Raw genomic sequence first — 22889 nt, forward strand, 5'->3', positions numbered from 1 at the left:
ATGTTGTGGGTGGGGAAGTGGGCTGAACCATTCTCCAGAGGCCTCAAGGAGCAGGTACCTAAGGCTGCCCCACAGGCCCCAGCCCAGGGCTGTCTCAATGGAAGGACAGCTGAGTGGCAGACACAGCCAAGGAGCTCCCCGCCTTTCCCTGCGGGTGCACACTGCCCAGCGAGACCCCACAAGTGGGTCAGGCCCTGACCGATACGCGTCACGGACTTGTTGAGCACGGGGTTCAGTGAGGGGTCCAGATATTCCTGCACATTCTGGAGCAGCACAGGGTGTCCAAACTGGATGGCCTTCTCCAGGACCCGAAGATAGTCGCTCATCTGCAGGTCAATGACCTTCAGGCCCTGGGCAGCGAGGAGAAAGGGAGGGGAGGAACCGGCTGCGCACATTTCCAGATGGACAAGAGCCCGAGGGCAGGAGCCCAGGAAGGCTCCGGGCAGCCACCCCAGGCCCACACCCTTGCCCTGTACCTGGTTTCCCTCCATATTCTTGATCCATTTCAGGGCCTGGGCCTGGGGATCAATCATGAGGGCCCACCTGCAGAAAGAAAAGTCAATCAGAAGATAGGTTCCAAACACTTAAAAAAAAAAAAAAAAAAAGGCTCCAGGGCTGATTTTGTGGTATAGCGAGTGAAGCTACTGCCTGCGATGCCGGCATCCCGTATGGGCCAGGTTCAAGTCCTGGATGCTCCACTTCTGGTCTAGGTGGAGCTCCCAGCCCCTGGCTTCGGCCTGCCCCAGTCTTGACCATTGTAGCCGTTTGTGGAAGTGAACAGGTGGATGGAAGATCACTCTCTCTCTGTCTTTCCTCTCTCTCTAACTCTGCCTATTTCTTATTATTTTTTAAAGACCCAAGGCAGGCTTGGCACTCCCCGCCCACCTCTTCCTCGCTGTGGTCGGCTCACCTGTTGCCACGGGTGACAATGATGCCGTTCTCAGTGGAGAAGACATCAGAAGGCAGGCCTTGGATGTTCCAGTCCCGGACTTTGGTGGGGTTGGACAGGAAGGTGTCGATGGCAAAGCGGGGGGAGCAAGGAACCTGCAGCTCCCAGATCTGAGCAGGAGACCCCAACATGAGCCTATACACCTGAAAATGGCAACCCCATCCCCCTGGCCTGCACCCCCAGGCCTCGGCACCCCTCCACCCTACTCCTGTGCCATGGCTCACCTTCCTGATCCAGATTTGGTTGACGATTTCATCCCGGTAGTTGGTCAGGAAGGGTCCCATGTAGGAGAGGAAGGCTGCGGCCAGGAGACAGTCGCCCACCAAGTAGCCCAGGTCTTCCTCCAGGCCCTGGTGGGTGGCATGGAGGAGATCAGCTGCTTGCGCCCCCAGTGCTGCTTCTTTGGGAGTCTCTGGGAGGATGCATCAAGGTGCCGTCTGCTGTGGGACACGACCTTCCCTCTCCCAGGCCTGGCTCTCGTGATGTGTGAGTTCCAAATTCCAGTAGCAGCAGTCCCAGCTCTCCCAAGCTCTGGTGAAGTGTGCAGGTGCAGCGGGGCTCCCACCCCCTCTATTCTGCTTGTCCCCGTGCCCTGCCCTGGGCACCTGTTCAGGGGGGCTCTTGTTCTGAAGGGAGTGGGGTCTCATGGCAGTGGCGGCACTCACCTTCACCGTCTCTTCCCAGCGGGCCTTCTCCCCCGCCAGCCCGGACACCAGCATGCCGGCTCGCTCCAGCTTCAGCTCCATCTCTTCCGACTTCTTGCGCAGCTCCTCCTTCTGGGCCAGCTTCTCATCGTACTGCTTCTTCAGCATCTCCAGTTTCTCTGCCACCTGGGCAAAAATGGAGACGAGGGCCTCAGCTGCTGGCCTCAAGGTCAGGTTGTTCCGGGTTGTGCTGGATGAGCCAAGTGGGAAGGCAGATCAGAACTGACCTCTCAGGGTTGCCTTAAGGAGTAGATATGGGGATGGCTGGCATTGTGGGGAAGGTACCACCTGCCCACAGCCACCTGCTCCACTTTTTGTTGTTAAGATCTATTGATTTTTATTGGAAAGTCAGATACAAACAGAAAGATTTTCTATTAGCTGATCCATTTCCTAAGTAGCTGCAATGGCCAGAGCTGGGCTGATTTGAAGCCAGGAGCTTCTTCCAGGTCTTCCACATGGGTGCAAGGTCTCAAGACCTTGGGCGATCCTCTACTGCTTTCTCAGGCCACAAGCAGGGAGCTGGATGGGGAGGTGGGCAACTGAGACAGGAACCGGTGGCCACATGGGATCTTGGTACATGCAAGGCAAGGACTTTGGCCACTAGGCTCCACTTCTGATCCACGTACCTGCTAATGTGCCCTGGGAAAATGGCCCAGCGGCTTGCACTCCTGCCACCCATGTGGGAGACCCAGATGGAATTCCTGGCTTCTGGTTTTCTGCTTGGCTCAGCCCCAGCTATTGCAGCCATTTGGGGAGTGAGCCAGCAGATAGACGATCTCTCTCTCTGACTTTCAAGTAAAACAACCTATTTTTGAAAACTAGGGATGAATTTTCTTTTTTCTCGCTTCTGCTGCCGTTTCCTGGTTAGCAATGATGCTCAACATTGCGAGGAAATCAAGAACTCCTGAAACTGAATGAAGATGCACTTGGCCCCAAGACAGATGGAGATTCCAAGTGACAATGACAGAGCGCTCACAGCTGGCCTTGGTGGCGATCTGCTGGGCGGCAGCATTAAAGTCTTCGAAGGAAGGAAGGAAGGGGTTTGCTCGGGAGGGGGCTGATGGGCTGGGCGGCTCTGAGGGCCCAGCCGCTGAGGCCTTGGGCATTCACACTGACCGAAGAGGCTAACAGGTCCCCCAGCTCCCTCTTCCGTGCCCAGTGTCCATCCCCTGGGGTGAACCACTGTGTAACCCATTTCTCTCCTGACTTCTTCCAGTAGCTGCCTCCATATTATCTGAACAACATGCTCATTGCCGCCTTTTTTTTTTTTAATCTTTTAATCTCTAAAGTTTTAACCTTTCTAATTAAGAAGCTATCATGAAGATGTGCCAGCCTGGAAAACCCATCAGTTGGTCCCAACGGTAGTTAAAATGTTGCTATATTTATTTCATCTACTTATTTTTTTTTGCTAATGTATGTTAACATAAATTACAAACTCAAGAAATTTCAAGTGTAAATACTTCATAACGCATCTCTAAAAATTAATTAGGACATTTTCCTATATCATTGTGCCTAATAACATTTGTCTTTTTTTTTTTTTTTTTAAAGATCTATTTGTTTGAAAGGCAGAGCAACAGAAAAAGAGAGAGCTTCCATCCACCAATTCACTCCCCTAATGGCTGCAACATCCAGGGCTGAGGCGGCCGAGGCCAGGAGCTCAGAGCACCATCCTTATCTCCCACATGGATGCCTTGGGCCTTCATCTACTGCCTTCCTCAGAATATTATCAAGGAGCTTGAAGGGAAGTGGAGCAGCTGGGACTCAAACTGCTACTCCAATATGGGATGCAGGTGCTGCAGGCCACAGCGTAACCCACTACTCCACAGCGCTGGCCCCAGTCACATGGTTTGAATAGTGAAAGCAAGCACTGGACTCAGCATTCAGAGAGAACCAAAGTCTACACAGTTGCACTTTCATCTCTGCCTGGCTTTCTAGAATGGTTCACACACAGAATCTGACTAGAGAAGAAGGCTTGGTGAGGCCAGGGCCCTGCCCACCACCAAATCTTCAAGTCCTAGAATCCTGCCCAGAGTCTAGAGCTTTTCCAGTGAAGGCCTGTTTTAATGTAGCCGCCCTACTCGGCACTGGCTCCTGGTACAGGCTGCCTCGTCTTGGACAGCTGCACAGTAACCCACATGTGCTGGAGCCGTGGCCTGCACAGCAGTCTCCTCCAGAGGCCGACACTCTGCTAACACTGTCAGTGCCAGGACAGAGAAGCTTGTACCTGTGGGAGCATGTCCTCACCTGCCTGCTGCTTTTCATTTTCTGTTTCCTTGGTGAACAGGTCACTTAAAATTGCCAAAAGCATATGGGGTGGGGTGGGCAGCATGACGACTCAACTGGCTAACCCTCTTCCTGCAAACACGGAGATCCCACATGAGCATTGGTTCATGTCCCAGCTGCTCCATTTCCCATCCAGCTCCCTGCTTCCTGGGAAAGCAGCAGAGGATGGCCCAAAGCCTTGGGATCCTGCATCCATGTGGGAGACCTACAGGAAGCTCCCGGATTCTGGCTTTGGATCGGCTCAGCTCTGGCCATTGTAGCCACTTGGGGAGTGAACCAGTGAATGGAAGATCTTTCTCTTTGTCTCTCCTCTCTGTAAATCTGCCTTTGCAATACAAATAAATAATAAATAAATGTTTAAAAAAGTTTCCAAAACACCAGAGCATAGAATGTCTTCCTCCCAACCTTGTTCCCCATTCATCCAGCTTGCCACCAGTTTTTTTCTTTTAAAAATTATTACTGTATTATTATTATTGTTATTATTATTATTTTATAATGTGGTTCTATAGGCTCTGGGGTTCCCCCTCCGCTCACTGATTCCCCTAATATTACTGCAGTAGTATAGTCCTTCATAAACAGTCACACATCCATCATTCTGTAACCTTACATTGTAGTATGGACAATGGCAGAGAGTCCAGTGTCCTTTTGTCAAGACATATTTAACAGTTTCATTGGGAGCTCATCTTTGGTTTGGAAGTGGAGATGCATGCTGCGTTGCATCTTCACAACTGGTTATGATGGTTTCTGTTACATAGTTATTATACTTCCCCTTAAACAAAAAGCCATCCAACCAAAATTAACAACAGGAACAGCAATAAAAAATTTACAACATGAAGTTAAATAACATGCCTCCAAATGACCAGTATGTAGCTGAAGAAATGAAAATCAACAGCTTTCATGACGAAAGCAATGCTACTATATGACCCATGTGTCATTGAAAATTTAGGGGGAAAAACACCTCTTTTGAAGAAATGAAATTAAAAACGTGAGATTACAGGTATATATATATATATTTTTTAATTGATTACATTGCATCATGTGATACAGTTTTATAGGCACTGGGATTCCCCCCACCCATCCCCAAACCACCCCCATGGTGGATTCCTCCATACAGGCATATTTATTTATCTTTGTTTTTGTTTTGCATTCTCAATGGAGGTTCTCTTATATTAGAGTGAACATATGATATTTGCCCTTTTTTTTTTTAAAGATTTATTTTTATTACAAAGTCAGATATACAGAGAGAGGAGGAGAGACAGAGAGGAAGATCTTCCCTCCGATGATTCACTCCCCAAGTGAGCCGCAACGGGCCGGTGTGCACCGATCCGATGCCGGGAACCTGGAACCTCTTCAGGGTCTCCCACGCGGGTGCAGGGTCCCAATGCATTGGGCCGTCCTCAACTGCTTTCCCAGGCCACAAGCAGGGAGCTGGATGGAAAGTGGAGCTGCCGGGATTAGAACCGGCACCCATATGGGATCCCGGGGCTTTCAAGGCGAGGACTTTAGCCGCTAGGCCACGCCGCCGGGCCCGATATTTGTCCTTTTGAGATTGGCTCATTTTACTGAATTCCTCCCAGCAGTTCTGGGCAAAAGTTTTTCATAAAATTTTTTCCTCCGAGAGAGAGAGCAAGAGCGAGAGGGGAGAGACACAGTGCTCCCATCACTCCCTGTGATGGCCAAGACTGGTCCGGGCCAAAGCTGGAAGCCAGGACCTCCAGTCCAGTGCCCTACGCGGTGCAGGGACCCAAGCACTTGGGCCATCCTCTGCAGAAATTCCAGTGCATTAGCAGGGAGCTGGGACGGAAGCAAAGCAATAGGACTCAAAGTGGAGCTGCGCTGTGGGATGCTGGCATGGCAGGCTGAGGCTTAACGCAGTGTGTTGCAATACCGGCCCCTCTTCCAGAAGCTCTCATTGGTTGGATTCGGTTTATCTCATATTTTTTTTTTCTGTATTGTCTTTCTTTTGGCTTTCTATCTTCCACATTTTCATCATTTAAAACTCTTTCCAAAGTCTGTCTTCTTTCTCTATTAGGGCTTTCCTCCTAGCCTTCCCATTGTTGACTTGGGGATATGATTTACTGTTTAATGACTTCCGATGATGTTAATTAGGCTTGCTCTGAAGTCCTCTGTGGCCAGCATTACCGTGGCTTCCCCGCCCCAGGAGTCAAGCCTTGTTGTCCTTTTTTCATCTTTCATCAAGGGAGATGCATGACTGCTCTGATTGTTGATACTGGGAAGCATAAGCTGGAACATTCCACTGGGGCCAGATCCTTTTCTTTTAGGAGCTGATCCACAGAGAGTACCAGTTCCCCTTGAATGTTCCAGGGTACAGGAGGCCCTCCTGGCCGAACATCATCTGAGAACAGGTGCTTCTGTCTAGACCCAGGATCCCTGAGGACAGGCATGAGACAGCACAATTCAGATGCCTCTTGGGTCTACCCACATCCTATAAGCAGTGCCTGAGGTGGAGTCAGCTGTGCTTCTGGCCTCCTACAAGCATGTCCTGGGAGGCAGCAGAGGATGGTTCAAGTCTTTGGGTTCCTATACTCATGTGGGAGATCTGGACTGAGTGAGGCCAGGGCCCAGCTGTCACAGACATCTGGGGAGTGAGCTGGTAAATATGAGGTTCTGCTCATTGGGTGATGACTCAATTGGCTGATCCTCTCTCTTCAAGCACCAGGATCCCATATGGCTCCAGTTTGTGTCCCGGCTGCTCCACTTCCCACCCAGCTCCTTGCTTGTGGCCTGGGAAAGCAGTAGAGGATGTCCCAAAGCCTTGGGACCCTGCACCCGTCCACAAGGGAGACCTGGAAGAAGCTCCTGTCTTTGGATTGCCTCAACTCCAATCATTGCAGCCACTTGGGGGAGTGAACCAGGAAGATTTCTCTGTCTCTCCTCACTATAGGTCTGCCTTCCCAATAAATAAATGTTTTAAAAACAAATCTTACTCATGTCTCATCTTTCAAAAATTAAAACTTAAATATATAAAAATTTACAGGTAAGGAAATAAACACAGAGCACCCTCAGCCCTTCCTCCGTAGATGATGAAGCAGCTTTCGCTTTGTTTCTTGGTTTGTTTAGGATCCAGGCACAGACGCAGGCTGTCAGTTCCTGGGTCCCCTCACGGGCATATCAGCCAACTTGAAAAGCCCAAGAGGAACCTCTGCGTGCCTGGGTGTGAGCAGGAGTCCCGACACAGACATACAGAGCTCCCATTAGGCCAGGTGCTTTTTTAAAAAACACTTTAGGGCTTGGCAGCGTGGCCTAGTGGCTAAGGTCCTTGCCTTGATCCCATATGGCCACTGGTTCTAATCCCGGCAGCTCCACTTCCTCTCTATCTCTCCTCCTCTCAGTATATCTGACTTTGTAATAAAAATAAAATAGATCTTTAAAACAACAACAAAAAAACACTTTAGTGGCTGCCTTCTGGTCATACGACCTGGGTAAAGGCTTTGAGCCAAATGTGTGTTGTTTCTGATAACTTTGGAGTGGGTGCCTCTCGGGGTAGGCCTATTTGACGATACCTTTGGGCAAGCTGAGCTTGGGCCACCCATCCCTACATAGACCAGGGAAAGACATGAGTTGACCCGGCTTTGGCTGAGAGGTAGGAGGTCTCAGGGGTCGCACTCTGGGGGTCCCCATGGGGCTGGAGTCACGGAAGTGGATCATTGTCATTTGCAGTCTTCATTGATATAGCATATGTTTTTCTTTCTTCCTTCTTTCTCTTTTTTTTTTAAGATGTATTTATTTTGGGCTTGGCGGCGTGGCCTAGTGGCTAAGGTCCTCGCCTTGATCCCATATGGCCACTGGTTCTAATCCCGGCAGCTCCACTTCCTCTCTATCCCTCCTCCTCTCAGTATATCTGACTTTGTAATAAAAATAAAATAAATCTTTAAAAAAAAAAAAGATGTATTTATTTTATTGGAAAGGCAGATGTACAGAGAGGAGGAAAGACAGAGAGGAAGATCTTTCGTCCAATGATTCACACCCCAAGTGGCTGCAACAGCTGGGTGCTGCACCGAACCTAAGCCAAGAGCCAAGAACTTCTTTCCGGGTCTCCCACACGTGTGCAGGGTCCCAAGGCTTGGCGTCGTCCTTGACTGCTTTCCCAGGCCACAAGCAGGGAGCTGGATGGGAAATGGAGCTGCAGGGATTAGAACCGGCGCCCATATGGGATCCTGGCACGTTCAAGGCGAGGACCTTAACTGTTATGGTATCGTGCTGGGCCCCCTCCCTTCCTCCCGCCCTTCCTTCCTTCCTCCCTTCCTGCCTTCCTGCCTTCCTTCCCTGCTTTGTCACTCCCCAGCAACAGTAGTCAGAACTGAGCCAATCTGAAGCCAGGAGCCAAGTCTTCCTTCTAAGTCTCCCACATGGGTGCAGGGTCCCAAAGCCTTAGCCCATCCTCCACTGCTTTCTTAGGTCATGAGCAGGAAGCTGGATGGGAAGTGGAGCAGCTGGGACATGAACCGGTGTCCACATGGGAACCCAGCACTTAGAGGTGGAGGATCAGCCAGTTGAGCTATTGTGCCAGGCCCTGGACTGGCTCCTTTTCAGTGGCAAGGCCTATGGTTTGGTCTGTACTACAGGTTCTAACTTTGTGTGGTTGCTGCCAGGCTCAGGTTCAAACAGTACTAGACCAACTGGCTTGTTGTTCCATCTCTCATTCAGAGCTCCAGAGGTGGTTATGGTGTGAATCCTTAGACCCAGATGGTTTGCCTATGGGCTGATGGGTTGACAATATCACCTCTCAGTAGAGATTCAGGGTCATCCAGGCCAGGGAGGGCACTTGGGCCACCTAGGGGTCCAGGAGCAGGGGAAGACCGTGCCTTGAGACATAAATGGCAGAGGGCATGTTTCCCAGAAGGCCTTGGGCCACAGACTTCAGCTTCAGCTCGAGCTCTGGTGAAGTGACCTCGCCACGTAAACTCAGGATGGGCACAAGGGGCACACCTCACTAAGAGGCAATTTTGCAGGTTTCAGTGATACCACGGAAGAGAGGCAGCAACAACAGTCATATTGGCACCACTGACCAAGCCCAATCACACCACAGGGCAGCAGATCCAGCATTCAAGGGGGAAAAGGCAATTACAAAGGTATACCCAGGATGAGGGTTCTGCACGGACTTTCAAACCGTTGCAAGGATGAATTTTGACCTCAAAGACTCCCCTGCACAAAGTTAAAGCACGTGGACTTCCCACCCACCACCACCAGTCAGTGCCCATTGGTTGGGCTGCAGCTCATGTTACCAGCCTACTGGAGAGTTCTCCTAGCTGAACAAGGGCTCCTCAGAGCACTCAGCCTGGGGGAGCTGAATCAAGGTGTTCCCTATGCAGCTTCACTCCCTCAGGGATGCCGGAGTGGCTACAATGGTCTTCTGAAAGAACAATAGCTTCTCTCTTTAAAAAAAAAAAACTTAAAATATTTTTCTCTGTAAGTTTTATATTTATTTTTCTTGGAAAGGCAGATTTGCAGAGAAAAGGAGAGACAGAGAGAAAAGATCTGTCATTCGGTGGTCCACTCCCCAAGTGGCCACTGATACGGATCAGTTAAAATAGACAACGATGACAGGACCAACCATGAACTCTGCAAAAGTGCCAGGTCCGGGCTGGGTTCTGGGAAGGCTGAGCACCTCTGGCCTGGTTAATATTATCATCTGAGCATGCTGACTTTGGTAGCTTTCGCTTTGTTTGCTTGAGATGTTGTTGCTCTATTATTAGCCGATTGCTACCAGTGGCCACACTGCCGTTGTGCACATAGCATGACTTTTTGTATACTCACTTTAACTATAAAAACCTTGGTTGCCTTCCTGTTGGTGCTCTATCCTGCAAGGTAGCTGCTGCCCTGCTCCACAAGAAATTCATTTTCCTTGAAAGGTTGAAGATCTGCTTTCTGATTTACAACAGTTGCAACAGCCAGAGCTGAGTTGTTCTAAAGCCAGGAGCCTCCTCTGGGTCTCCCACGCGGGTGCAGGGTCCCAAGGCTTTGGGCCACCCTCGATTGCTTTCCCAGGCCACAAGCAGAGAGCTGGATGGGAAGTGGAGCAGCCAAGACACAAACCAGAGCCCATATGAGATCCCAGAGCATGCAAGATGAGGACTTTAACCATTAGGCTGCTGTGCTGGGCCCTAGTTGTTTGTTTTTATTCATAAATAACTATTTGGATGTCATGCATATCTTATTAGCTCCTTGAGTTCATTTTTGCTTCACGTGATGCTCCCACTTTGGGACTATTACAGCCCTGAGATCCTGAGGGGGCCATGTCTATTTCCAGCGAGAGTCCCTGCTGTGGTTCCCCCCAAAATCTCAGTGTAGAAATTTGATCCCCAGGGCAGGGGCATTGGTGGCGGGGGTGACTTTCAGGAGGCAGTTAACGTGGGCAGGGTGCTGCAGACCATACAGAGAGGGGCTAAAAGCTCTTGTGAGGAAGTGGCTGTCAGCAGGCACTGACCCTGTCCATGTCTACGTCTTGGCTTCCCAGTCTCCGGAACTCTGAGAAACATGTTGCTGTTGTTTACAAATGACTTGGTGTTTGCTTATGGCTGCCCAAATAGGCTGACAGGCTCATCTGAGACTGAGCTGAAACAGAAAGCGAGGAGGGTGGCTTAAGGATTGTAACCTAAGAAGGTTGGGTGCTGAAGTTGTGGCACAGTGGGTTAAGCCACCACCTGCAATGCTAAATCCCATATGAGTGTTGGTTCCAGTGTCCTGGGTGTCCCACTTACGACCCAGCTCTCTGCTAATATGCTTGGGAAAGCAGCAGAAGATGGCTCAAGTGCTTGGGACAGAGGAGCTTTTGAAACGCTGCTTCCCAGGCTCTCTAAGAATTTCTTCCTTAACTGGCCTGGGGTTGGGCCCAAATCTCAACACACTGCTCAGTTCTGTTAAAAAGGCACCTCTGGGGACAGGTATTTGGCCTAGTGAGCGAGCCACTGGCTACGTCATCCACGTTTTAGGCCAGAGTGTCTCCATTGCACACCTGGCCGTGGCTCCCACTCGTTTCCTGTGATTGCTCAAGTGGCTGTGTGCCTGCCACCACCGTGGAGGACCTGCACTGTGTTCTTGGCTCCCAGCTTTGGCTATGGCTCAGGCCCAGCTACTAGAGCCGTACATCTGACTCTCACACAGGCTGGGGATGCGTACTGAGTCCCACTGTTTGGGATGCCATGTTCCACGTTAGAGTGTCAGTTTGAGTTCTGACTACTGATGTGCCTGGGAAGCAGCGGATGATGGCTCAAGTAACTGAGCTTCCGCCACCCACGCGGGAGGCCTGGATGGAGCTGCAGGCTCCCGACAACAACCTGACCCAGCCCCAGCTGTGGGAGGACTTTGGGGAGTGAACCAGCTGAGGGAAGACCAATCTCTGTCTCTGTCAGCCTGCCTTTCAATGAAGAAGTCTCTCTCTCTCTAAATAAAATAAAACAAGCCTCGACCAGCCTTTCTCATAACGTAGGAGGAATTTTGGTCCCGTCTGCTTATACTTGTCAGTTATGGATTCTTGCGTGTGGGTGTGGATCCTACACCAAGACGCCCCATACCAGGTGCTTGGCAAGTTGTTGGCCCAATGCGTGGCGCTGGCAGCAGAAGTGAGCACTGGCATTTTTCACATGTGAAGAAAACACCCCTAATTACTTGCCCGGGGAAATGACTCATCTGGGTGGGAAGGCTTTCCAGACAGACTGCCGCTGCGGATTCACTCGAAGGAGAGAGTAAAAGAGTGTAGGAGCCAAGAGGAGCAGCAGGTGGCAGTTGCAGCAGGGGGCAAGCCCTGGAGCAGCCGAGTGGACCCTGGCCACTCTCCCAGCACGGGCATCACCCAGTGGCCTCAAGGCTGGAACAGACAGGGATGGGCCACGAGCAGTAAGGTGTGGGGGCAGCAAGCCTGGCTCGGCCTAAGCTCGTGGTAACCAGCTGGTGGCCGCGACAGGTCACACTTAACAGCACTGGCCTCAGGTTTGCCATGCCCTTGACGATCACTGGACTTGGATGTCTTCCACCCGTGGGCTTCAGGTAGAACATTTTGAAATTGTCTGGACAGATTCAACGATGGAAAAAATAAATTTAGCATTTTCAGTAAATATATATATATTTAAATAATCTGTGGGAGAACGTTTTTTTTTCATATTTATTTGGTTTTATTGGAAAGTCGGATATACAAAGAGGAGGAGAGACAGGAAGATCTTCCATCCAATGATTTACTCCCCAAGCGACCACAATGGTCGGAATTGTGCCAATCCGAAGCCAGGAGCCAGGAGCCTGGAGCCTCTTCCAGGTCTCCCACGCGGGTGCAGGGTTGTCCTCCACTGCTTTCCTAGGCCACAAGCAGGGAGCTGGATGGGAAGCAGAGCCGCCGGGATTAGAACTGGTGCCCGTATGGGATCCTGGTGCACGCAAGGCAAGGACTTCAGCAGCTGAGCTATCACGTCGGACCCAGTTTTCTGTATATTTGATAGCATAAGCAAAGAGGACCAAGATAGACAGAATTGGAGATAATCAACATGTCTGCCAGAAGAGGAACAACAAGGAGCCTGTCTTTAGCTTGGCTGTGAAGAACCGCACTTCACACATCGGAGTGCAGAGTGCAAGACCTGGCCCTGACTCCTCACTCCAGCCAGCAGGAGTGGCACCCGTGACTGGGTCTCTGCCACTCGTGTGACACGGAGTGGAGTTTCTAGTGCCCAGCTTCAGCCCAGCCTCAAGTTAGGGCTGTTGTGGGCATCTGGAGACGCGAACCAACAAGTGAGCAGCACTTTCTTCCCCTTCTCTCTCATTGTGTGTGTGTGTGTGTGTCTGTCTGTCTCTTTGCCTCGTTTTAAAAGAGGTCATTGAGCACACGATGGCATGCGTGGCCATCCCCTGCGGCAGCACACCGCACACAAACAGGAAGCCTATGTACTGATGTGGCGCTGTCTCCAGCACGCAGGCAAGATGCGACAGTCCAGCACGTGGACACACAACACATGCGAGGGCTTCACCAGCCTGTGGGAGATGCTCATTGTGGAAGAAACCATGCGTGTGTTCTAGTATCGCTTTGAACCCAAATGAACTTCTCTTAGTTCTGTTCTTCTACAAGCCCTTGGAAGCCTTCTCAGGCCACATGTGGAGGGATAACCGGAGACTGTGCCAGCACTGGCTTCCAGGGAGAGAAGCGGGGTGCAGAAGGTATTATTAAACCTGTGATCAGGGCCTAGCGTGGTAGCCTAGCGGCTAAAGTCCTCGCCTTGAACGCACTGGGATCCCGTATGTGCACCGGTTCTAATCCTAGCAGCTCCACTTCCCATCCAGCTCCCTGCTTGTGGCCTGGGAAAGCAGTCCAGGACGGCCCAAAGCCTTGGGATCCTGCACCCATGTGGGAGACCTGAAAGAAGCTCCTGGCTCCTGGCTTCAGATCGGCGCAGCACCGGCCGTTGCGGCCTCTTGGGGAGCGAATCAGCAGACAGAAGAACTTCCTCTCTGTTTCTCCTCCTCTCCATATATCTGCCTTTCCAATAAAAATAAATAAATCTTTAAAAAAAACCCACTGTGATTAGAAAAACCAGAGGGACTTGGAGAAATGTGAACACTTGACAGCACTGAACTAACTGAACTGCTCTGCTGGCTTGAGAGTCACTGTGTATGAGCCTTCGTGGGAATCGCCGGGGAGAGATGCCTGGTCACAACGCGTTCAATAGTAGGTGGCTCACCTCCCGCAGCTTCTCCTGCGCCTCCGCCAGGGCTGCCTGCTTCTCCTGCAGCTGCGCCAAGGCTGCGTTCATCCGGATTCGCTTGGGCTCCACCACCCGGTATAGCCGCCCGTACAGCTGTGGACAGACGACCAGGCTTGGGGGTTGCCCATCCTCTGGGTCTATCACCCCACCCTCTCCAGCTTCCTCCAGGTCCCTCCCTGGCCCAGCTCACCTCCATGGCCCGCACCCACATGCAGAGGGACTTGGCGGCTAGGGAGACACGGCCGATGATGTCCGGCTGGAAGTCGGGCTGCGCGCAGTAAGCTCCGATCTTCTTCAGAACCTTGTCGGAGATGTTGTCTTTGTCAAAGTGAATCAGGGACTTGATGAAGTTCTGCTCCCCTGTGAGATGATAGTTGCGAGGGACAGGGCTCAGCCAGTCCCCAGACCGCTCCTGGTCCAGGCTTCACCACCAGGGTTGTTTTTGTTTTTGTTTTGTTTTGTTTTTTAAGATTTATTTATTTAATTTGAAAGTGTTACAGAGAGGGAGAGACAGAGATCTTCCATCTGCTGGTTCATTCACACATGTCTGATCTCCCATCACTCATCTTGGACACACGCAATGCTACCGCCCTGCATGTCATCCCTTTTAGGCAGTACACTACTTTCCAGGGATCAACAAACTCCAGCTCCCACCCTAAACTCCACCCTGGCACCCAAAGTAGGAAAAAACTCCTATATGAAACACGAAGAGTGCTGTATCCAGCTTCCAGTGCCTGCCAAGGCTTTCATGCCCTCAGGGTCTGCAATACACCTCGATGGCAATTTCCCCTCACTGGCTTCTGTTAAGATGAGCTGGGGCCAGGGTGGTGGCACAGCAAATGAAGCCACCACTTGCCATGGTTATATCCAGATCAGGGTACAGGTTTAAGTCCCAGCTACCCCTCTTTTTACCCAGATTCCTGCTAATGTGTGTGGGAAGTAGCAGACCCAAGTGCTTGGGCTCTGCTGCCTCTATAGGAGTGGTGCTCTGGGCTTCAGGCTTGTCCAACCTTGGCTGCTATGTGGTCAATATGGAAATGACCCATTGGATAAAAGATCTCTCTCTCTCCCTCTCTCTCTCTCTCGTCTTTCAAATATATCACCATTTTTTTTAAGCTTTTTTCTGTTACCACCAAAGACTCTTGGCCGACCCTGCTGTCTCCCATGGGGATTCCAGGCCCCTGGGGGTCTGCACAGGGCTTCCCTGACCCCATCATAGGCCTGGTCAGCGCCCCTAGAGGTCTACACAGGCCACCCTGGCCCTGTCACAGGCCAAGCCGGCACCCCTGAGGGCTGCAGCAGGTGCCTCCTTGACCCTGTCGCGGGCTGGTCAACACCCCTGGGGGCTGCAGCAGGTGCCTCCTTGACCCTGTCGCGGGCTGGTCAACACCCCTGGGGGCTGCAGCAGGTGCCTCCTTGCCCGTGTCGCGGGCTGCAGCCTGTAGCTTACCCAGCTGCCTCTTGGCCTCTGCCCATGTGGGCTCGTTGCCCCGCAGAATCATGACGGCCTGCATCACGATCTCCACCTGGGCTGGGGGCCGCCCGTAAGACTTGATCTCGCCTATGTCTTTCTTGTTCAGAGATTCCAGGGCCTAGGGAAAGCATCCCAGGAGAGAGCCAGAGCATGGTCAACCCGAGGGCCAGTTGCTGGTTCCTCCCTGGGGCCAGGGCTCAGCTGAGGGAACACCTTGTCCCCAGGGACTTTGGGGATAAGGAAGGCAGGCCTCACTCCCCTCCCTGAACCCTGCCCCCACTCCCCGGCCAGCCATCCTGGCGCCCGCCCCTGGTACCCTCATGGCCTCTTCCAGGGCGGGCAGCGCCTCTTCTAGATCCTTCTGGGCATTATCAGCCAGTGCCTGACACTTGATTTCCTCAACAGCAATCTTTTCACTGTTGGCTGTGACAGCCTGGGGACAAACAGAGGACACGGGTTTTTCTGTCTCTGCCTTGGGCAGAGGGGAGGGTGATGGTGTTGGGGCAGGGGATGAAGGAGACGGCTGAGGAAGATGTGAAGAGTGGGGCTTGCATGTTAAGCTGCCAGCTGTGACTCTGGCATCCTTTATGGGCGCTGGTTCGAGTTTTGGCTGCTCTGCTTCTGATTCAGCTGCCTGTTAACGTGCTTGTGAAGGCAGCAGAACAGGGTCCAGTCCTTGGGCTCCTGCCGTACCTTTGGAAGATTCTGACGAAGCTCCTGGCTTCAGCTTGGCCGCTGTGCCATTTGGGGAGTTAGTTAATTAGTGGATGAAAGATACCCCCCCACACACCTCCCTTACTCTCTGTAACACAGCTTCTCAAATAAATAATTAAAGCTGTATTCTACCCAAGTGTGGGGAGGTGTGAAGCAGGTGTCCTGGGGGCATGCGGGAGCTGAGAGTCCCGAGAGGAGGGGTGCTCCACCTTCTGCTGTTCATCTGCCTCCCGCTTCTGCTGCACAATGATGACCAGGTACTCCTCGCATTGCTTCTGGAACTCGGCCACCTTCTTCTTGGCGTCCTCCAGCTCCAGCGACATCACTTCCACCTTCTCCCTCGTCTCGTCGATCTTGAACAAGCCAGTCCGCAGCTTGTTGGCTTGGTCCAGCAGCTCCTGGTGTTTTTCCGCCAGCAGTCTGAGGGAGAGGGCTTGGGTGGGGCGTGTGAAGGGGTGGGGTTCTTGGGGATGGGGAGTTTTGGGGAGGGTGTCTCGCCATCACCCTGGTTAGGGGTTTTGTTGTTGAATGCAGCTTCCGCCTGTTGAATACAGCTCATCGCACCAGGCTCCTGTCTCCCTGACTTCTATGTGGCACTGTCCAAAATCTGCTTGGGAAATGCTGTTTCCATCCTGCTAGCGCTACTGGAGAGTCTTCTACTGCTCTCCCTGGGCAATGGGTAGAGGGGCTGCAGAGAGCCAGAAACCCCTGATCCTGCCTACAGCAGGTGGCCACCCTGTGGGAAAGAATGTGGGCCTTGGACTGCCACCATTACTGACTTTTAGCTAGCTATTATAATTTATTTCTTTTATAATTTTTCAATTTGCTTATTCATAATTTTATTTTTATATTTTACAATTTTATTTATTTGTTTTCATTTATTTAGAAGGAAGGGAAGTGCCTGGTGTGATGGCCTACTGGCTAAATCCTCGCCTTGCATGCGCCAGCATCCCTTATGGGCACTGGTTTGTGTCCCGGCTGCTCCACTTCCCTTCCGGCTCCTTGCTTGTGGCCTGGGAAAGCAATCCAGGACAGCCCAAAGCCTTGGGACCCTGCACTCATGTGGGAGACCCAAAAAGGGTTCCTGGCTTCTGGCTGCAGATCAGCTCAGCTCTGGCCATTGTAGCCACTTGGGGAGTGAACCAGTGAACGGAAAATTTTTCTTTCTGCCCTTCTTTGTGTAAATCTGCCTTTCAATAAAAATAAATAAATCTTAAAACAAACAAACAAAAAGGTAAGGAGCCAGAGAGATCATCTAGCCACTGGCTCACTCGCCAAATTGGTTTCAACAGCTAAACCTGGGACAGATTGGAATCAAGATCCTGGAACTCCATCTGGGTCTCCCATGTGGGTGAGGGACCCAAGGACATGTGCCATCACCTGCTGTGCCCTGGAGTGTACAGGAGAAGGAGCTTCAGGGAGAGCAAACCCAGGCACTGAGATAAGTGGCGTCCCACTTATCTGGGCCATATACATGCCTCACTCAAATCTTTAAAAACAATTTTAAGTCTGTTAACTGAATGAATATGCTTTAACCATCATTGTGTTTTTTTTCTTCATCTTGGTTGGCTTTGGCACGGCCCAGCCCCAGCTGCTCTGGGTATTTGGGGAGTCAAAGGTGGAAAGATCCTCTAGGTCTATCTCCCCCTACTACCTGGCCTTTCAAATAAATGAATAATAAATAAGGGTCCAGCACAGTGGCATATCAGGTTAAACCTCTGCCTGCTGGTGCTGGCATCCCATATGGGCACTGGTTCTAGTCCTGGCTGCTGCACTTCTAACCCAGATTCCTGTTTATGGCCTAGAAAATCAGCAGAGGATGGCTCAAGTCCTTGGGTTCCTGCACCTATGTGGGAGATCCAGAGGAAGCTCCTGGTGCCTTGCTTCAGATAGGCTCAGCTCTGGTTGTTGTAGCCATTTGGAAAATGAACTAGCAGATGGAAGAGGAGTGTGTGTGTGTGTGTGTGTGTGTGTGTGTATCCCTGGTCTCTTTCTCTCTGTAACTCTTTCAAGTTAAATAAAGAGATCTTTAGATAGCAGGAAATCTTTAAAAATACATAAAACACACTAAATCATTTACATTTTCAAAAAATTATCTTCTAGTTTTCAAATAATTATTATGATATATAATAGGAAGATAATCGCTTAGTGACTGAATATAAAATTGTTGGGTATTGATACTGGCTTTTATAATAAGAAATAAATATTTGTTCTATTTCCTGGCACTTAATGCCTAAAACCCTTCCAATTGTAGCTCATGACCGCAAAGGTGGCTGGACCTTCTGACCAGCCCTGGGAAGCAACCAGGGAAGCTGCTCTCAGCATTAGCTAGATTCTTGGCTTCCTCTCCTGACCTTCAGGGCAGGCAAGGGAGACTCAAGGTTGATTCGATCGCCTGAGGCTGGTGGTTTCATCACATCATCTGTGCCCGGGCCATGGAGCTGCTATGAAAACGTATAGCAGCAGGGTCTGGCAGGGGGTTTCAGGTTGGTGGGCAATATCTTGTCCACGCCTGTACAGAGACAGGCGTGCTGTGATCAGCATCCTTAGGAACTCCGCCCTATGTTCATTTATACCTTCCCAATTTCCTGTCTTTATTTCGAAAGGCAGAGAGACAGAAAAAGGAGGGGCAGAGAGAGAGAGAGAGAGAGAATGAATTCCCATTTTCTGGTAAACTCCTCCAAAGCCCACAGGAGCTGGGACTGGATCAGATGGAAGCTTGGAGCTTCATTCAGGACTCCACCCGTGTGAGCCATCACAGCTGCTTCCCAGTCAGCATCAACAGGAAGCTGGAGTCAGGAGCAGAGCCAGGACTCAAACCCAGTCACTTCAACATGGGGTGCAGGCAGCTCACAAAGTGTCTTCGTTGCTCTGCCAAACGCCTCCTTCCCCTCCCCATTTGTATCTTTTAAAATATTATTGCAGGGGCCAATATTGCTGTGTAGTGAATTAAGCCACTGCTTGCCGTATCAGCATCCCATATGAGCAAGGGTTCGAGTCCCGGCTGCTCCAATTCTGATCCAGCTTCCTGTTAATGTCCTTAGGAAAACAGCGGAAGACAGCCCAAGTGCTTGGGCTTCTGTCCCCCCCATGACCTGCATAGAATTCCTGGTTCCTGATTTCAGCCTGGCCCAGCCCCAACTTCCGTCAGCTGTTTGGGGGGCATAAACAGCAGATGCAAGACCTTTTTCTCTCTCCATCTTTCTGTCCACGCCTGCCTTTCCAATAAATAATAAATCTTTTATTATTATTATTATTACAAAAACAGAAAAAAGCTCTGCCCAGCTGCCATTTCCTGAGCAGTCAGGTCCTTGAACCAGTCCCTGCAGGGGACCTGGTACTTCCCCTTCCCCTCCCCCCAATATGGTCTCGCTCTTCTCCCTACTTCTTGTATCCAGACACGAGTTCCAGGTAGTTGGTGGGTGTGACGTAGTTGTGTCTTCGCAGCTCCAACAGCATCTTGTGGGAGTACTGAGCCACCGACCAGTGCATGGTGACAAAGATCCGGGCCACCTTCCTGTGGATCTGAGGCCAAGAATAAAGGATGGAAGATGCAGGAAGTGGAGAGGGCACTGCTGGGGGGAGGGGCTACGGAGCAGCAGGGGATGGGCTCACATTCTCCTGCGTCCCCAGGTCTACGCCCAGGAGGTACTTCTCAGCCACCTCCAGCAGGGCCTCGCGGGGCCACTCCGAGAACCAGTTGATGGTGGTGCAGTTCACCAAGGCTGGGTACTGGCGGATCCAGTTCCTGGGGAGAGGTTTTGAGTGGCAGTGATGTCCCTTCGTGGCACAGCCTGTGGTGACCTCGGCACGGCTGGACCCGCTCGGGGCTGGCTCACATGGCTCGAAGAAACAGTGGGTGTGGTACTCTGGCAAGGAGCTTTCCTCTGGATATCAGCTTCTCCTTCTCTAAAATGGGGGGCTTGGTGGGGGGACTGACATGTATACTATGCTAAGCAATGTTAAGCATGGCAGCACCTGTCGCAAGCCAAATCCACTGTGCTCATACAGTGCCCAAACCCCAGGGCAACCCAGACTGCCTCCTCACCCACATTCTTTGCCCTCCTCCTAATTTCCCAAACGCTTAACCTTCCAGCCACATTGAGAATGGGTAAAGAAAACAGGTCCTGTACACACATGGTGGATGAACTATGATTCAGTCTTAAAGAGAAGGCAACTGGTCACCCTGTCACACTGTGACGGTCCTCGAGTCCAATGCGGAGGGGAGTGAGCCCGTCCCACAAGGCAGAACACCACAGTCAGACTCACGGGGACAGCTGGGACGAAGGGGCTGCCAGGGGCTGCAGGGACTAGTGCGTAATGGGTACAGAGTTTTAGTTTGCAAAAGTGAAAAAGTGTTAGGGAACTGCGGTGGTGTCACGATTTGAATGAATTCATGCTATGCTCAAAAATGACCTGGATGGTCAATTTATCCGGGTTCTTTTTTAAAAAAAACCAAACCTCTAATTAAAAACACCCAAAAAACAAACCCATGACTCACACCAAAAGGACGGAGGACTCAAGTTCAGCTGTAGGAGCTTCTGGAGAGAAGGCACCGCCCACCAGGCAAAGGTGGGTGGGCCGGGTGGGAGCGCTGCTGTCACTCCAGAGGAACTTCTGGGAGGTACGAGGGTTTGGGGTGGGAGTGGGGAGGGGTACAGGTAGGCAGGGATGGGGAGGGGTTCCCTGGGGAGAGTGCTGGGGCCCTTGGGGAGGAGGGGGACATGACAGTCACCTGAAGGGGTCCCCCACGGGGCTGAGGCACAGCACGATGTGCAGGTTGTTCCGCACGCGCTCGATGAGGTAGGCAAAGAGGCTGTCGGAGGATTCGGGCACCTGATCTGCCCGTGCCTGGTCTATGATGTGCCCCTGGATCTGACAGAAGTCATGGAGGATTAGGGGGCTGACGCTCCTTGGTCCCAAAGCAATCAGCAGGGCAGCAGGTTAGGTGGCCTGACCACATACAGGTTTTTTTTGTTTGTTTGTTTGTTTTGCTTTTAATGTTCATTTATGTCTTCATTTGTTTGAAAGGCAGACTGAGAGAGAGAGAAAGAAAGAGATCTTCCATCCCCTGGTACATTCTCCAATGCCTGCAACAGCCCAGGCTGGGAGAGGCTGAAGCCAGAAGTTGGAGTCCACTCCAGCTGGTCTCCCAAACAGGTACCAGGGATGCAAACACTGAAGTTCGCACCTGCTGCCGTGCAGGGTACACTTTAGCAGGAAGCTGAATCAGAAGCGGAGGCAGAACTCAAACCAGACACGCTGGTATGGGATGTCGATGTCCCAAGTGATGTTTAAACCCACTATACCACAATACCCACCCACGTGCGTTTCAAAACAGCTCTGGGGATGGACTTCAAAAAAAAAATGTTTACTTTTTTATTTTTTAAACTCAGAATTACAGAGAGAGAGGGAGAGACAAAGACAGATCTTCCACCAGCTGGTTCACTCCCTAGAAGTTGCTAATGGGAGCCAGGAGCTTCATCGGGGTCCTCTATGACAATGACAGACCCAGACCCTTCTACTGCTCTTCCCAGGCCATTAGCAGGGAGCTGGATCGGAAACAGAGGAAGCAGGACACCAGCTGGCACCAGCTGGCACCCGGCATGACAGGCGACAGCTTGGCTGCTACTCCACAATGCTGGCTGCTGAGAGTGGACATTTGGCAGAGCACCTAAGACCCTGCTTGGGTCACACACATCTCATAGCAGAGTGCGTGGGTTTGAATATCCACTCTGCTTCCAATTCCAGCTTCCTGCTAATGCCCAACTTGGGAGGCAGATGAGAGCTTGAGTACCTGGGTTCCCTACTGCCTTGTGCAAGTCCTGAATTGAGTTCCAGGCTTATGGCTTCAGCCTGGGCTAGCCCAAACTGTTGCAGGTATTTGGCGAGCAAACTAGGGGTTAGAAGAGCTCTCTCTCTCTGCCTTTCAAAAAATAATAAATTATTTTTAAAAACAGACCTGGATTGGTGTTGTTGCGTTGCAGGTTAAGCCTCTGCCTGCAATGTTGGCATTCCATATGGGTGCCAGTTCAAGTCCTGGCTGCTTCACTTCCAATCCAGCTCTCTGCTAATCCACCTGGGAAAGCAGAGGAGGATGACCCAAGTTCTTGGGTTCTTGTACCTCCAATGGGGACCTGGAAGAAGCTCCAGACTCCTGACTTCAATCTGGCCCAGTTGCAGTCATTGCGGCCCTTTGGAGAGTGACCCAGTAGATGGAAGATTCTCTCTCTTCCTGTCTCTGTACCTCTGCCTTAAATACTAATACTAATACTAATACTAATACTAATACTAATACTAATACTAATACTAATAATGGGCCCAGAACAGTAGCCTAGTGGCTAAAGTCGTTGCCTTGCATGAGCCGAGATCCCATATGAGTGCCGGTTTGTATCCCGGCAGCCCCGCTTCCCATCCAGCTCCCTGCTTGTGGCCTGGGAAAGCAGTTGAGAACGGCCCAAGGCCTGGAGACCCTGCACCTGCATGGGAGACCTGGAAGAGTCTCCAGGCTCTTGGTTTTAGATCGGCTCAGCTCTAGTCATTGTAGCCAGTTGGGGAGTGAATCAGCGGTTGGAAGATCTTTCTCTTTGTCTCTCCTCTCTGTAAACCTTTCCAATAAAATGAATAAATAAATGTTTAAGAAACGTATTTACAAGGGGAAAAAAAAGCATCCCTGTTCAGGAGGGTTCCCTTGGAGAAGAGAGCTGAAGCGCAACAGTCTTTTGGCCTCAGGCTGGTGAGAGGGGTGAGGACAGTGTGTGTGTGGAGGGTGTGGGCAGGGGCGTGTGGGTGCCACAGAGCACCTGCTGGGAGTTGTGATTCTTCAGGGGATAAGAAGGTCAAAGTGGTGGTGGCAGGTGTGGGAGGAAAGGTACCTCTTCAAACTCATCCGCCTTGTAGAGGTTGGGGACCTCGCCCGAGCTGAGGATGTTGTTGATGTCCTCCAGAAAGGACTCGTCTACGATCTGGGTGTCCACAAAGAGGAAGGACGTGGTCTTGAGCTCCACCCCAGCCTGACGATACAGGCGCTTGATGTCTGGCCAAACGGAAGGAGGGGTAAG

The 22889-nt window shown here is 51.3% G+C and overlaps 1 protein-coding gene across 3 annotated transcripts in view; it reads right to left on the reverse strand.

Moving 5' to 3' along the window:
* DNAH2 (dynein axonemal heavy chain 2) overlaps nucleotides 1-22889 on the reverse strand; it is a 108350-nt gene that overhangs the window by 10292 nt on the left and 75169 nt on the right. For all 3 annotated transcript variants that reach the window (XM_058675835.1, XM_058675834.1, XM_058675833.1), the window contains 14 exons: nucleotides 22704-22864; nucleotides 20564-20703; nucleotides 19444-19576; nucleotides 19214-19353; nucleotides 16038-16248; nucleotides 15431-15547; nucleotides 15091-15232; nucleotides 13831-14000; nucleotides 13617-13733; nucleotides 1615-1779; nucleotides 1174-1299; nucleotides 911-1059; nucleotides 477-543; nucleotides 200-350 (listed from right to left, as the gene is read on the reverse strand). In XM_058675835.1, coding sequence (XP_058531818.1) covers nucleotides 200-350; nucleotides 477-543; nucleotides 911-1059; nucleotides 1174-1299; nucleotides 1615-1779; nucleotides 13617-13733; nucleotides 13831-14000; nucleotides 15091-15232; nucleotides 15431-15547; nucleotides 16038-16248; nucleotides 19214-19353; nucleotides 19444-19576; nucleotides 20564-20703; nucleotides 22704-22864 — 1989 coding nt within the window. The remainder of the gene's footprint in view (nucleotides 1-199; nucleotides 351-476; nucleotides 544-910; nucleotides 1060-1173; nucleotides 1300-1614; nucleotides 1780-13616; nucleotides 13734-13830; nucleotides 14001-15090; nucleotides 15233-15430; nucleotides 15548-16037; nucleotides 16249-19213; nucleotides 19354-19443; nucleotides 19577-20563; nucleotides 20704-22703; nucleotides 22865-22889) is intronic.

Source organism: Ochotona princeps, chromosome 17 (genome assembly GCF_030435755.1).
Source record: "Ochotona princeps isolate mOchPri1 chromosome 17, mOchPri1.hap1, whole genome shotgun sequence".
NCBI classification, from domain to species: domain Eukaryota; kingdom Metazoa; phylum Chordata; class Mammalia; order Lagomorpha; family Ochotonidae; genus Ochotona; species Ochotona princeps.